The sequence below is a fragment of the Microchirus variegatus genome (assembly GCF_963457635.1).
Source record: "Microchirus variegatus genome assembly, chromosome: 7".
NCBI lineage: Eukaryota > Metazoa > Chordata > Actinopteri > Pleuronectiformes > Soleidae > Microchirus > Microchirus variegatus.
The window spans coordinates 16311312-16325912 of record NC_139808.1 but is presented as its reverse complement, the minus strand read 5'-3'; the positions used below and the strand labels follow the sequence as shown (position 1 = coordinate 16325912).

General features: G+C 41.1%; 1 protein-coding gene across 1 annotated transcript in view; it reads left to right on the top strand.

Annotated features, from left to right (window-relative positions):
• The window catches only part of itpr1b (inositol 1,4,5-trisphosphate receptor, type 1b), a gene marked incomplete at both ends in the record, with an annotated part of 108108 nt that overhangs the window by 59876 nt on the left and 33631 nt on the right, over nucleotides 1-14601 (top strand). The window contains 3 exons of the mRNA XM_083893028.1: nucleotides 560-744; nucleotides 12611-12794; nucleotides 13447-13709. Of these exons, the coding sequence (XP_083749154.1) occupies nucleotides 560-744; nucleotides 12611-12794; nucleotides 13447-13709 (632 nt within the window). The remainder of the gene's footprint in view (nucleotides 1-559; nucleotides 745-12610; nucleotides 12795-13446; nucleotides 13710-14601) is intronic.

Here is a 14601-nt window from a genome sequence, read left to right as displayed (position 1 = left end):
AACACCATCCAGGTCATTTTCATCTTCAGTAGTTAGATGTAGGCGACTGGATTTGGAAAAACGCAAGAGTGCAGGCGAGGGCACTAGTATCCGGAAGAGCGGAAGTCCGCAAAGTGTTCTATTCTTGGCTGCACAGTGCAGCACAGAGTTCTACACTAACTTCCAGCCTCAGAGGATTTATGTGTCCAGTGGATACATGTTATATATGACGGCAATGTGCCAGCGAGAGCCATCAAACGATCACTTTTCCAAATGCTAACTGCTGTTAGCTGCCTGAGCCTTAGTGACGCTGACGTTGTTTCCTGTGTCTCATTTACATTTAAAGAGACAGGCACTCAAAAGCAAGCGTTCTGAACAGGGCTGTTTTGGCAGAGTGATTGAACTGCTATGTTGCTTCATCCTTAAGTTATTTTGACCAAAGCATGTTACAGACATGTTCATTAGGACACCAGGGAACTAGGTTAACTTGTAGAAATACGGTATAATATGTCGACTTTAATGTCTATAACAGTTTAAAATGATTGTATTTGTGACCAATGTTTTGCGTCTGTTGCCATAGTTGTCAGCTCCGGTGTCGGAGGGCGAGGAGACCTGAGTTTGGCAGAGGTGCAGTGCCACCTGGACAAAGAGGGAGCATCTGACCTGGTCATTGATCTTATTATGAATGCCACCAGTGACCGGATCTTCCAGGAGAGCATCCTCTTAGCCATTGCATTGCTGGAGGGCGGAAACACAGTCATCCAGGTAAGTGGGGTGGGGTGGGGTCACAGTGTTCATGGTGCTAATGGGGCAGTGGTCTCTCCTGCAAATAAAAGGAACATTTAAAGAGATACGCTTCAAAGAGACATGAGCAGAATCAAAGAGTTGTTATCTCATGGATTCACAGCTGTGGTGTCAACAAGTTTAGTCATTCCCCCGGAGGTCCACTGCTATCAGAAAATCTATATCACATTCCCACATGTTAAAAGCCTGCTTTATCCCAGGCCTAAACAGGTTTTTGACCAGCGGGTCAGTGTGTTTATTTAGCATTCACTCCCATGTTAAAGGACACGTGGGTGCACATGGGTTTTTATCTACTCTATCAATCCGATCAATTGAAAGAATCGAAAGATTCTAGGAGGGAGCCAAGTAAGATGTACAGTAGTATCTCCATGTTGTTTTTTTCTTCCTCCTCTGACTCATTTCTGCTGTGTTTGTGATGTCACAGTTCACGCACGGGTGAAAAAAAAAAAAACCTCAGGACAAACCCGTGGCAATGGGAATGATGTTAACGAGTTCGTCTGCAAAAATGGGTATACCCACTAATTTCAGTCAGGAAGAGTCGAGACTAAAGTGCAACTTTACACTTTGGTGTAAAAGCCATCTCACATGTTTGAACCTAGTGACATTTTGAGTTGTAGGGTGAAAAAAAAGGGACACAGAGAAAGTGAGTTCAGGCCATACACAAAGGGGACAAAAGGAAGTGAGAGGAAGAGGAACAGTAGTCTAGCTGGGAGAGGTCCAAGCTGTGCAGACACGTCATTGCCTCTGCACAACCAGCCGGGCGTTGCTACAGCAACACTAACTCTTTGCGAACCTCAGAGCAAACACTTTGGGAGGGAAGAGTGTGCTGCTGAGTTTGCAACTGCATTATTTCAGCTCTGCAGGGCGGCTCTCCCTCTCCCTCTCTCTCTATTCGTGTGTGTTTTATCAAGAGTATGTGTAAGCTTGGTAAATCACCTATTGCATGAGTGTGTGCTTTTTGAAGGCAGTCTAGGAGTGTGCTCTGGTTTCGTGGTTTGTGTGCGTGCGCGAGTGCTCCTGTGTGTTGTCTTGTGTCGTTACCTGATGAGGCCCGACCTCCCGGTGTGTACACAAAGGCACTCACATGACTCCTGTTACATAAGCTGCCGCCTGAGCCCTGTGGCCTTCATGCATTCCAGCTGAACTCTTAAATGGGTCAAGCCTTGCTGCTGGACAGAGGGCAATAAAAGTGACAACCCCTCAGGCCTCAGGAGAGATCCATCTCCTTACTCCTCCTCACAGCCTCCCCAGGACAGATTAATAAGGCCACGACCAGATGTAACGGCACGAAACGGAAACTATCTTTTTAATAATTTTCAAAAAGTTCCTCGTAAAGACTGCATTGGCTCAAAACGCTGTAGTACATATGCCAGGACTGTAGTTGCGCAGTAACGTTACACCAAAAAATAGAGAAGAAGACGTTGTAAACATTAGATATAATAACAGAATGAACCGATCCAGGGCAAAGAAAGAGAAATAATGTCTTGTGGTTTGTGCCATTTCCGTGTGCATATTAAGCAACTTTACAGACCCTCTATGACTTTTTTCTTTTTAAAAAAAAGTGGCAAAAAGGCAAATCTAGCGATATTCTGTCACAAACCAAAAACTTAACCAGAATGCTCAATTCTGCTGCAGAATCCAGTGAGATCCATGAGGATGTTGTGCAATCGACTGTGTGTGGAATCACTGATCTGTTTTGTTTATTAAAGTAAAAACAGGTTTCGTTTCTCCTCTCCTTACTTAAAGATTCAACACTTTTTCCACCTGCGAGTGTGAAATCTCTAAAGACAGGACGTGTCCTAGTGATAGCTAGCGTCTTTTCAGACCGACTTTAGTTACTTTTCATTGACAGTAGTTGGTAACACTGTCAAACAATCGCCAAACACAAGACAATGAATTACAGCGCAGGAGAGAGCTGGGAATATGACGTCATCGATTTCGCTGTCTACACAGAAACGCGAGGCCGGCTTTTTGAGATTTTCCCACTCTGGGAGGTGTTTTTCAAAAAACCTAGTTTCTGGACGGCCCCTAATTCATCTGACTTTGTTGACTGTCATTCATGTGCCGGTTGACCTTTTGTGAGGTCACAGCATGATGTAGAAGCCCAGAGCCCCCTGCTTAACGTAGCCTGTGGTGTGGATGTTTTAATTCTTTTGTGAAGCTCTAGCTTTTTCTTTGATATTCTAATTCAAAAATATGACACAAACAAAACAAAGACTGCTCATAGGTCACAAATTAAAGCTTTTAGTCATAGTCACTTGAATGATTTACATGCAATCGGCAGCAACAGCACAACAAAACACAGTGATTTTCCTTTTCTTTTAGCAAAGAACCTCCAGTGAACTTCATAAGCACATCAGTTAATGTCATGAAAAATTATAAAGAAGCTTCTTCAGAATTCAAGTTAGGTGTTTTTCTGTTTCTTTGGCATGACACGGGGACAAGTGAGCTTTGTTGATGGCTTTTGTATGGTTCAGAGAGAATTTATAACATATCAGCAGATGCATCACATTTCCCTGTCTTGCATAACGACGGGCTGCCTGCCCCCTTTTTAGGACAGAAGAGTTGTTGTTGTCTAAATGAAAAGCAGGACAAAAACAAGCCCACAGATTTCTCCAAGCAGTCTATTTGTTTGTTTTTGCGGTAATCTGGGGTCGTAGCGCAGCCAACAAATGTTTGGAAAAAGAGAGAGAGAGAGAGAGACGGTGAATTGTTGGTTTCCTTGAGAATGAATTCATCCAGGGTGCACAGCTTGACTGTCTTTGGCAGCACTGTGGGACAGGCTGGGTCAGAACACAAAGAACTCCCTCCACTGCTCGGCCTCCTTAGAGAGCACCTGATAATCAAAATAGCTGGAAACTTCGAAATGATGAGACCCTAACCTTAAAAAATCAGGTCAAGCATATTAACAACCTGGAAATTCAGTTGAATGATTTGGGCCTCTCTTACTGATCCTCTGATTAAATTTGAATCTCAATAATTGCATTTGTGTGGTTGTCTGCTCAAAAACATGTTGTTCAAAGACTCATTTTGTTGCTGATTTCAGCTGTTGCAGGTTTCTCTCACACTTTTTCCTTGTCTCATATTTAGGGATGAGTCCCATACAGGTCAAAATCACTGGGGCAGATATTGCATTTTCACTTGTTGTGGAACAATAATGCTGTTGGCTGTTTATCACTTTATGGGAAAACAATATATGTCACAGTTTATTCACAGACAGGAATTATGTCTTTGAAAGATTTTAAAATGGCACAAATGTGTTGTTCACAGCATCATGGTTTAAAAGGTCTAAATGACCTTATCGGACCAATATCAGTGTCCTTAGATGCTTGACTGTGTGCTATCTGTATTGGACACAAAAAAGTAGTATTGCATATTGCACATGTGGTCATTTATCCATAATTGTTATTAGCATGAAGCAGCCATAGCAGTTGTAGTCACAGTATTACTTGGATTAAATTCCAGCTGAATGGAAACGTCACCAATCATCCTAAACACTGAGTCATGAGTGTTCAGCACTGCAGAGATACAATGATCTCTTCACTTCATCAGTCACTGCTTTGTGATTATGAAAGGTTGTTGACGCAGTTTCAGCACTTGCTTTCAACCTACAGGCATTTGGGACTTTTTTCTCTTGCCTTCTTCCCATGAACTAAAAATAACCCGTTTGCAGTTTCTCCTTAACGTGTCATAACTCAAATGCAAGCTTGTTTGAACGGGTGCAGCTAAGACCAGTGAAAACCAACCCGTTATGTTGGCTCATTATACTTACAGTTTATTCAAAGTAATGTTTTAATGATAATATAAAAGAAAAAGCCATGATGGGGCTCAACTGATCGAATCGCACAACTTGCAAAGTTTGAGTATACATGCAGAGGAGAATTTTAATTTATTGCTGTGTCTCTCTATAAGCAACTACTATTGAATCAGTTTCCTGTTGACCTTTTACATCACAGTCAATCAAACCGTGAACGATGAGATGGATCGTGCTGTGGTTCTGTAAGTCTCGTACCTGCTGTCCATATAAATCGTTAGTGGGTCTTCTTGGCAGCTGATGCCATGGTGTTGTTTGCTCTTTTCCAGCAACAGTACTGCAGTTTATATGTTAACTCCTTCAAATCATGCATCAAAGACTGGGGAGGACATTTTGGTGTGTGTGCAGAATGCAAAGTCCAACTCCAGTCCGTTTAAGTGTATACATGCTGGAGTAGCTGGACTTTGAATCTAATTCTTTAGGTATGTCCGACTGAAATCTGACTTTTAACATGCATGTAAATGCACTGGCTGTCACTGTCCACATACTTCTATGTGCCCTATATGTTGTAATGGCTGTTTGGCAAAATGTCCAACCTAGGGCAATGCGGAGACGTGTTTCTAGCAGCAACATGCGTATCTACAGTGGAGGAGGATTTGATAATGTATTTCTGATGAAAGAGGCAAATGTTGTTTGTCTTTGTTGTTTTTCATCGATTCACATCATGCATCCTCACAAAGTTCTGCCTTTGTTGAAATGTCTTCATGAGAAGGAAGTGTTGTTACAAACTAGGGCTGCAACTAATGATTATTTGCATAATTAATCGAAATGTGACCCAAACTGCCGGTAAACATGAAGGAGGTTAAATCTCTTGGCTTTCTTTGCTGCCTTTGGTACTGGAGGCACTGAAAGCTTTAACGAAATTGAAATCAGAGGAGGACCAAAGCATTTGCAAAGACCAAACATCCATGTCCAGCAGCACAAAAGAAATACTAAGGACAAGATGGCCAGTGATGACCTCTGACCTTAGACAGTGGAAATCTACTTGTACAAAGTGGACCCCAGCACCAGCACAGGCTAAGATGTTCTGCAGGTTTTGCATTATATACATTTGATTGATCGATATGTATTAACATATTTAGAACTGGTTCATTAGCATTGAGTTCTTCTGTTGAGATAGGTGCTTGTAATTTTGAGCAGGACTGCGTGTTTAGCTGTTGCTTGCTGAAAGAGCGTGCAACACATGTTCAACATTAATTTTTGACCTACATAACTTTCTATACATAACCCTAGTCCACAAAAGAACATCACGGACCACAAAACATGACGAGTGGCACGTATGCATGTATGCTCACATCCTCCAGGTTGTTGTTCAATGTAACTTAAGCAGACAGCAGAGACGACTATGAGTAAGCATGCGCATGCACACACACACACCGAGGATATAATTAGAGGCTGGAAAGATTATCCAAACAAACTGCGCATGTGTGTGCATGCACACATTTGTATGTGTGTTTTTATGTAAGAGAAGAAGTGTAGATGTCCCTGCTCCTGCCAGCCAACCATCCATCTACTCAGCGCTGCCTTCATGACCTCAGATCCCCAACTGTCACAGGAGCAAACAGGTGCCACCACTCTTCCTCAATAGGCTTGTTGTGGCACGCCACTACCCAAAGCCCCTTCCAAACATGATTTACACCCCTCCCTCTCCTCCTCCTCCTCTTCCTTGTCCCCCCCGTGTTCCTCCTCCTCCCCATCACCACTTGGTTCACGTTCACTTCACAGCTACCTCTTGGAAAGCTTTAAAAAGCTTCTCCAGAGTGAGGCATCAGCGTCATCACATATATATTTGTACTACTCTAACCACAGAGTGAGCGGGGGGGGGGGTTTCCTTTTAAAGGACCAGTGTGTGACATTTAGGAGGGTTTATTGGTAGAAATGTAATAAACTACGTTTCTTTAACTGCATAATCACTTTAAAATGAAAAAGAAAATATTTTGGCTTATGTGGCCTTGCAATTATTTCTTTTATTGTCATGTCTTTTATAATTTTCAAACCAGTATCCATTTAATAGGAGCTTTCACATCAGTGAGTGGATTTTAATGAGAAATACTGCAGCTTTAAACCAAGTCAAGTCAAGGTCAATTCCAGGTTTATTTATATAGCACATTTAAAAACAACCAAGGTTGACCAAAGTGCTGTACATAGTGACATCAAATACCATGTCTAATAAAAGCAATAAAAAATAGAAAGCCTAAAAAACATAAAAACAAAAAAACACATAAAACATAAAAACAATTAAAAACCAAGGTACATGTTGTTTTTTTTGGTTTTTTTACAGTTTCATGTCATTATGGTACACATTGAATCAGTCAGAGTTTAGTGTTATTGATGATAAATAAAAATGTTGTAATGATCAAATGGTCACATTTGACACAGTGGGCCCCTTCAAACTATCTGACACATCATCTAATTTAAGCTTCTGCACCAACCAAGCCTCTCCTCTCTCCTTCAGTGTTGGCTGTATTCCGTTTTTTTGTTGTTGTTTTTATTCAGTAACATTACTGAGCACCAGCTCTTTATTGCTCAATGTTGAATCCATGCATTTTTTTTCTTTTTGGTCCTTATACTTTATAGGCTTAATCGTTTTATGCTTGACCTGAAAAGGGAGGAATTCAATTTCAAATTGTTTGCCATTTATTTGTGTCCCTGATGATGTGTAAAGGCCATAAGCCTTTTAAAAGTATGTTAGACAAGGGTCTTGCTTTATGGCTGCCAACATGTGCTGCTGTACAGACAAAACAGGGTTTTGCATTTTAAAGTGGCCTCCACAAACAAAGCCCAACAATGTCCTCCCGGGCATAGTTTAGGAGAATAGGAGTCCTCCATTTGTTTAAATCTGCAGTCTCTTCTTTAGATAGGGCTATATGGTTTTTTTTACGATTATTTTCTCTATTCATTGAGTAATAATTTGGTCCACAAAATGTCAGAAAATGCTGATCATTGTTTCTCAAACCTGCCCACAAACCAAAATGATTAAATTTGAATGATTTCTTTGTAAGTCAGAACATATTCACATTCAAGAAGCTGAATATCACAAAACTTGGGAAAAAAAACACTTTGTAAAAACAAACCTTGTAATAACTTTTAGGAGCAGTTTCACATATTGTTTGGCTCGTTCATAACTCTTAATGCTTCTCTGTACTCAAAATAATGCAGAAAGAGTTGAGGGCTCGATCAACTAAAAAAAATACAAAGAAACCATCGAGAACGACAAACTATCAATCATTGAATCAGAAAGAGAATTGAATCTCAGCTCCCTGACATCAAACTAACTCTTAGAGAAAGACTTGTGGCTGAAATTGCATACTGTGCATTTCAATATCACGTTATACTCTATGAGAGTTTGCTTCTTTTTTCCTTGCAGTTTTTGAGTAAGATCATCTGCATCTTTGTTTTTTTTTTGTTATCATTGCATTGTTCCTTGAACAGAATCTTGAAGACCACACACTCTCTCCCTCTCTCACACACACACGCACACACACACGCTCACAGACACATGCTCACAGACACACTTCTCTCATTTCAACCTCCTATCTGTCAACCTCGCTGTGGCTTCAAAGAGCAGATTTCCTTGGTTACCAGCCGCACCCAACGCGACTGAAACTCTCCAATAAGCGCAGAGATGTTATGTGTCACTCACCAAAGTGTCAGGCTGGAAAGGTGGGATATAGATAAAAAAGAAATTGAGCTGTCGGTATAAACAGGCCTTACATAACTGGCCCGTGTTGATGCCAGGAGCCAGGATGGCAGCTGACGGGGAAGGAAGAGAAAAGGAGAAGTGCACAATAATCACAAACAAGGCACCATTTTGAATCAGAATTAGGAGTTGATTTAAAACCTGTTGTGCCGAATGTGAAGTGACAGCCTCAGAAGAAACGTTTGGAATGACAAATTTAATTCAAAAATATTAAGAAGAAGAAAATATGACCTGAATCTGTTTCCTTATGTAAATTGGTGCATATTTGAATGACAAGGTGTTGGAGCGTGGGTACAGTGTCATATAATAAATGGTCAAATATGTACTATTGTTTTTTACGTTTAAAGTGCACTAAAACGTGGTAGACTATGTGACGAGTTCGCTCTCTGTGAGACGGCACACAATAGTTTTTTAGAGCGAGACGGGGATTGGATAAATGTGGCAAAAATGTGACTTCCAGGGAAAGTGAGCATTTCTGGGAGTCAGTGGAGCAGTGGGTGGGCGCTGACGCTGGGCCAATGCATGTTGATAGGAGGAACTGTCTGACAGGCGGTACCACTTTTTTATAGCATTGTAGAAATATACGAGATACTGGAGTCTTTTCTGACTGAGTCTAGATACACGTAGAAGCCTGTTTCGGTTTGTACATATTACACAAATATGTAAACAAAAACATTATCACATTTCCTTGTTTCAGTTTTACATATAAATAACCTGAAAATGAGCTTCCCCTGTTTCAAACACAACCAACTGCCTCTGAGCGTGAAGCATGTGGCCAGACCAGGACTATTACTCGCTATAAATATACTTGATTCAGGCCTGGGATCCAGTGTTTAGTATATAACCTATAAATCGAGCTACAAACAAGTTTCTTACCCTCATATTTCTTATCAACAGCTGACTGTTGCTTACATTATTCTGTATGAGTGTTGGCCTGTTAGTTTCTCTAGCTTTGTGTCAAAATTAATTTTCATGATTAAATGAAAGGCATTTTTAAAGAAGACATCCATAGCTGCCGAGTTGGTTTCATTTGATAATGAAAGCACAATGCTCAAGATGTTTATCTGACACAACTTCAGTCTCAGCTGTGAACAAAAGTTGATAAAACTTAAAATCTTTTAGTTTGTCCAATTAAAGGAGTAGTTTAATATTGTTGTTTCTCTTGAGTATTACTTTCTGAAACTCAGCAAGCCTGAACAGTGACAATGTTATATTTGTTAAGTCATAATCTGGATGGAATCGTATTATTTTTAATTATATTCATATACTGAGGGCCGCTGTGCAAAAACGTCAAACACGTCGTAGGAGATGTCAGACTAGACAGGAAAATTCCTGTCGGGGTATCGTGGAGCAAATGCCAAATCTCTGTTACAATACACATCCATTCATCGTTCCCAACATTTATTGGGTCCAACATTGGAATTGTGACACAATTATGACCACATCGCTTGAATATCGGTCTGGATATTTGATCCCAGCATAACACCGGGATAAGAATGGTGAATATATGTTGAAAAATTTAAGTGTCTCATGTGTTAATTCTACTTGTATTGTTAAGCCAGCAAAGTTTTTGCTCACTAAGATTAGTTTGCTCATGAGACTGTATAGTACCTAATACCCAACTGCAAAATGAAATATTGTCCTAAAATGAAATTCAAACTCTGAGCATCGACATGTGTTTATGCAATGAGTCTCTGTGCCTCAGTGAGTTTCTAAGGCCACATTATTGTTTTCTTTCTTTTTTACATGGTTACCCAGTAGCTGCTATTCTGAGGCTGTTGTCTCCGTCTGGAGTAGTCAGCTGGCTGTTGCCCAAGTTTGACTCTTAATCAGATCACAAGCATCAAATGACCCGTATCCTGTCAACAACATGGTGGCTTGAAAAACAAGCGGGACCAAATTACTGGCTTAAAGACTGGAGGGAAACAACCTGGACTTGTTACCACATTAACTGCATGACTCAGGACTTGAATCAAATGACTCTGCAGAGATTTTCACTGAGAGGACCTCACTTCATTAAAAAAAACAACCCAGTTTAATTTAATTTCATTTATTTATGTGCTCAGGATCACATGGTATAGAACACAAACAAGTATGACATAATAAGATAAAAGCACATGCAGCATGGCGGAAAACGTTGCTGAAGTAACGGCCTTTACAAAAACATTTGACTTGTCTGTTTGAAATAATGAAATTCATTCAAACACAGATGGGTGGCTAATACAATTCTCCATAATTCATGATGCTTTCTTCACAGGAAGTGCTCCTGAGCTAAACCTAGCTTGAGTCTTATGTAACACGTCTTTGCCCCAGGATCTACACGCTTACTTGTACGTGGTACGTCCTACATGCAACTCAACCCACCCACCCCGTCCTCTTTTGGATCCTATTCTCTGCTGCATCTCACGCCACAGGTTCACTCCGTGCCGCTCTGGCACTGTAAAGTAGGGCTGGGTTTTCCCCTCCCTCCCTTTACCTCTTTTCCCCTGCTCACCCTCCGCAGGCTGATGTAACAGTGTTATAGCCAAGGCGGCGTTTGCCCTCACTGTAACCACACGGCTGATTATAGGTCTTACATAAGGATGGATTGTCGGCAGGAAAATGGGACAGAACTTATGAGCCCGTTGCAGAAAAACAACAGCTCCGTACACACAGGGCTCTCAGACAAGAGTGGCCTTTGTGTGTGACTCCAACAGGCAGAATATTTGTGTCCTTACCTCAGCGTCACAAACCTGTTACTCATACTGCAGCAAACTTTCACTGCTGCATAGCTGAAGCACTCACAGTAGCAGAAACGTGTGGTCTGTTGCAACTGCATGAATGTCGTTTTTATCGCAGCATACTCTATGAGAGGCCAGTCGTGTGTGTGTGTGGGTGTGTGTGTCTTTACCTGTGTAAATGTGCTGTTTTGACATGCCTTTGCATTAACGCACATGCGTCTCTGTGTCTGCATGTTATTTGAATTTGGCTGCATGCAAATTAAGATTCCGGGCCTCTGTTTTGATGTTGCTTGTCCTGATCCTAAGTGCAAACACCTCGCGTCCTCAGGGAGCCAGAAACATGTTGTGCCCGGGGACAAAGAGCAGACGGGGTAAAATCAGGTGAGCACAGTTAGGCCTCACAGCATGTGTGAGAGGAGGAGGAGGAGGAGGAGGCTTATGTAATGGCGTCTAACCAAACATCTGACTCTAAGACATACAATGAGTCAGAACAAAGGCGACACCACCGCGGAGATGTTCTTATCAAGGTGAATTTTGAAAAGAGACTTTGAACCGGCATAATAGCAAAAAAATTAAAAAAAAGAGAAAACGTCTGCCAAGGAAACGGAAACGTCTGTTTCATTTCCCACGCGCTAATTAGGGCCAAATTTCTTGATGAGTCAGTCGCTAAATTAATTGTCAACTATTTTGATAATGGATTGATCAGTTCTAGTGTTTTTCTAAAGTGTTAAAAACAAGTTTGTCAGATTTTTCAGCTTCTTGAATTTAAATATTTTCTGCTTTCTTTGCATCACATGACAAATAAATCATTCAAACTGAATCATTGGAGGGTTAGTATTAGACATTTGAGAACATCATCATTTGAGGAACACTGATCAGCATTTTATGACATTTTAGGGACCAAATGATGACAAAATCTGATTAATCTGATAATGAAAATAATTATTAGTTGCAGCCCTAATGCTAACATAGACTTATTTTACGGCCTCGAGTCATTGATCATAGCTAGAATTAAGGCCCATTCAGAGTGATCCAATCAGTTCAGGTCTGAACACTCCCAGTCCATACCGAAGGCTCGGATCCAACCGCAGAAACCACATTAGGAGGTGGTTCGAGGACACGTGTCCTCATCACCTCCTCACCTGATGTCTGACAGTTGTTTTTTCTTATCAGTACTCGTTAAAAAACATATTTAATTTTACAGCAGCGTGAGTGGAAAATGATTCACTCAGGTTCCTCACATCTCTTTTTTTCCCCCACTCTCTCCCTGTCACTCATGCACACACACAAATACGCCGTCAGACTTGTTGAAAACATAATTTTCTTCTTCAGATTTAACATCAGTGTGTATTTGACTAAAGGTTGCCAGATCCAATCGTATGCAATCTTAATAATTTTTTCCCATGGGCCCCTCATCTCCAGCAAATGCCGTCCAATTCCATCTTGCACTTTTTCAGTTATGTCACTCACAGACCGACACATCTTAACCACCTTGGTAATCACAGAGCACACAGCTCCATCTGGAGCAGCTGTTGCATAATCATCTTTGAAATAAATTGTGCTCTCTCCTTCTCTTTTATTCTCCTCGCCCAGCGCTCGTTCTACTACCGTCTGACCAGGGACAACAAATCGGAGAAATTCTTTAAGGTGTTTAACGAGCGCATGAAGTTGGCTCAGCAGGAGATCAAAGCCACTGTAACAGTCAATACGAGTGACCTGGGCAGCAAGAAGAAGGATGAGGAGCCACAGGACAAAGACACACCAGCACGCAAGCGAGGTCAGGAGCTTAGGTCACGAGTAACTGTTTGATCATAATAAAGGGAATTACACAACCATTGAGCTAGAAAAATTAACCTCTGTTGACTGTGCCCTACATTGAGTTACATGGTTATTTTGAATTAACAAGAACACTTTTCTGAAATAATAAATAATTTTGACTTAAAACTGAAACTAGATTTTAGCTCCCTTGTCTCCCTATGGTACATTTTTGACAAATCTATGAATATCTTTCCAAGTTACCTCGTGAGTCGCCTCCATTGTCTCAAATCCAAAACAGTAAAACTGGATTAAACAAAACAAGCAGCACATGTTTGCTTTCATTAAAACCAAGCTCTCAAAAAGAGAATGAAATATTCTGTTGCAGTACCTTATTCATTCAGAAAATTTGCAAGAATTATAATTTTGGAAAAACTGAGCCGAGGTTTTTATTATTTTTATTTTTTGTTCGTCAGTTATTTGGGGGTGTTTCTAGTTTTTTTCAGTTGACTGCGATAAAGCTTGTGTAGATTTACTTTAATCATAAAAACTTAAATTGAATGATGACATATTGATGAAGCATCATTTCCCTGAAGTATCCCTGCATGAAACATGATTTTCCCAAATATATTTTCATGATGATGTTTGACTCTCTGTCCTACACCTGTGCTCAGTCAAAGACTTGCCGGTGGTAGCCGTGGTGACTGATGAAGTGAAGGAGCAGCTGGTGGAGGCCTCCGCCGTCACCAAGAAAGCCTTTACAACTTACCGCCGCGAGGCTGAAGCCGAAGAGCACCAGACAGCCGCAGATGGCGCCCCCGTCCCGCCTGTCGATAAGGGCCAGGAGGAGGGCGAGATGAGTGTCATCATCACCATCATGCAGCCAATCCTGCGCCTCATGCAGCTGCTCTGCGAGAACCACAACAGAGACCTGCAGGTCAGCCGTTAAAGCAGTTTTTTGTCACCAGGAAAAAAAATGCCCCGTGACATTTCCTAACCACACTCATTTATACAGAAATGAAACTGTGTTGAAAATAGTCATCTTTTGCATAACTTCCTGATGTGGCTGTTTCCATATCTGGGCCATTTTGGTCTAGTTTCACATTGAGGAGTGTGTTGTGTTTGGTAATGGTTTGCTTGAGCCAGACAGAACACTTCCTTCTCACCCTGATCCTGTTTACACACCTAAGTGATGGCAGGCAAATGATAGCTGCTGAATAAATCTATCTTGCCTTGCCTCGCTGTGGTGTGGTTGTGAGATATTGATCTACTGGTTGCAACACAGCACAGATGATCAATTCACTGAGAAGTTGGTGATCCGACAAAAGACACCAGTGCAGTAACTGTCTGGCTGCTGTATAGGATGCTGTATACGTGTCTAAAAATAAGACAAAAGCAGAACAAGGCACCGTTGATGAATTGATTCTCACTGAGGGATAAAAGAGGAAAGTGTTTAAAAAGATGTGGTTAAGATTCTCTGAGCAGAAGCCTGTTTTAACAACAACAAAACCCAGAAGCAGTGAAACTTTGTGCAGGAGAGATTCAGAACAGCCTTCAGGGCTTATGAGGAGGAATCGCTCCTCACTGTCAAATCCTTGCAAACATAAAAGTTCAGTAAACTGGACACACGAGCGAGCAGCAATGTCATCTTTCAAAAGACAGGCGACAAAAACAAGAAACACAGCAGTTCAAATAATGTAAATGTAATGTAATGAGTGTGTCTGCATGTATATGTGGACATGTGAGTGTGTAGACATGTTGAATATTACAGACATTTACATACACAAAAAAGAAGAGGAGCAAGTCAGTCAGTAGACAAGTCCTGAGTC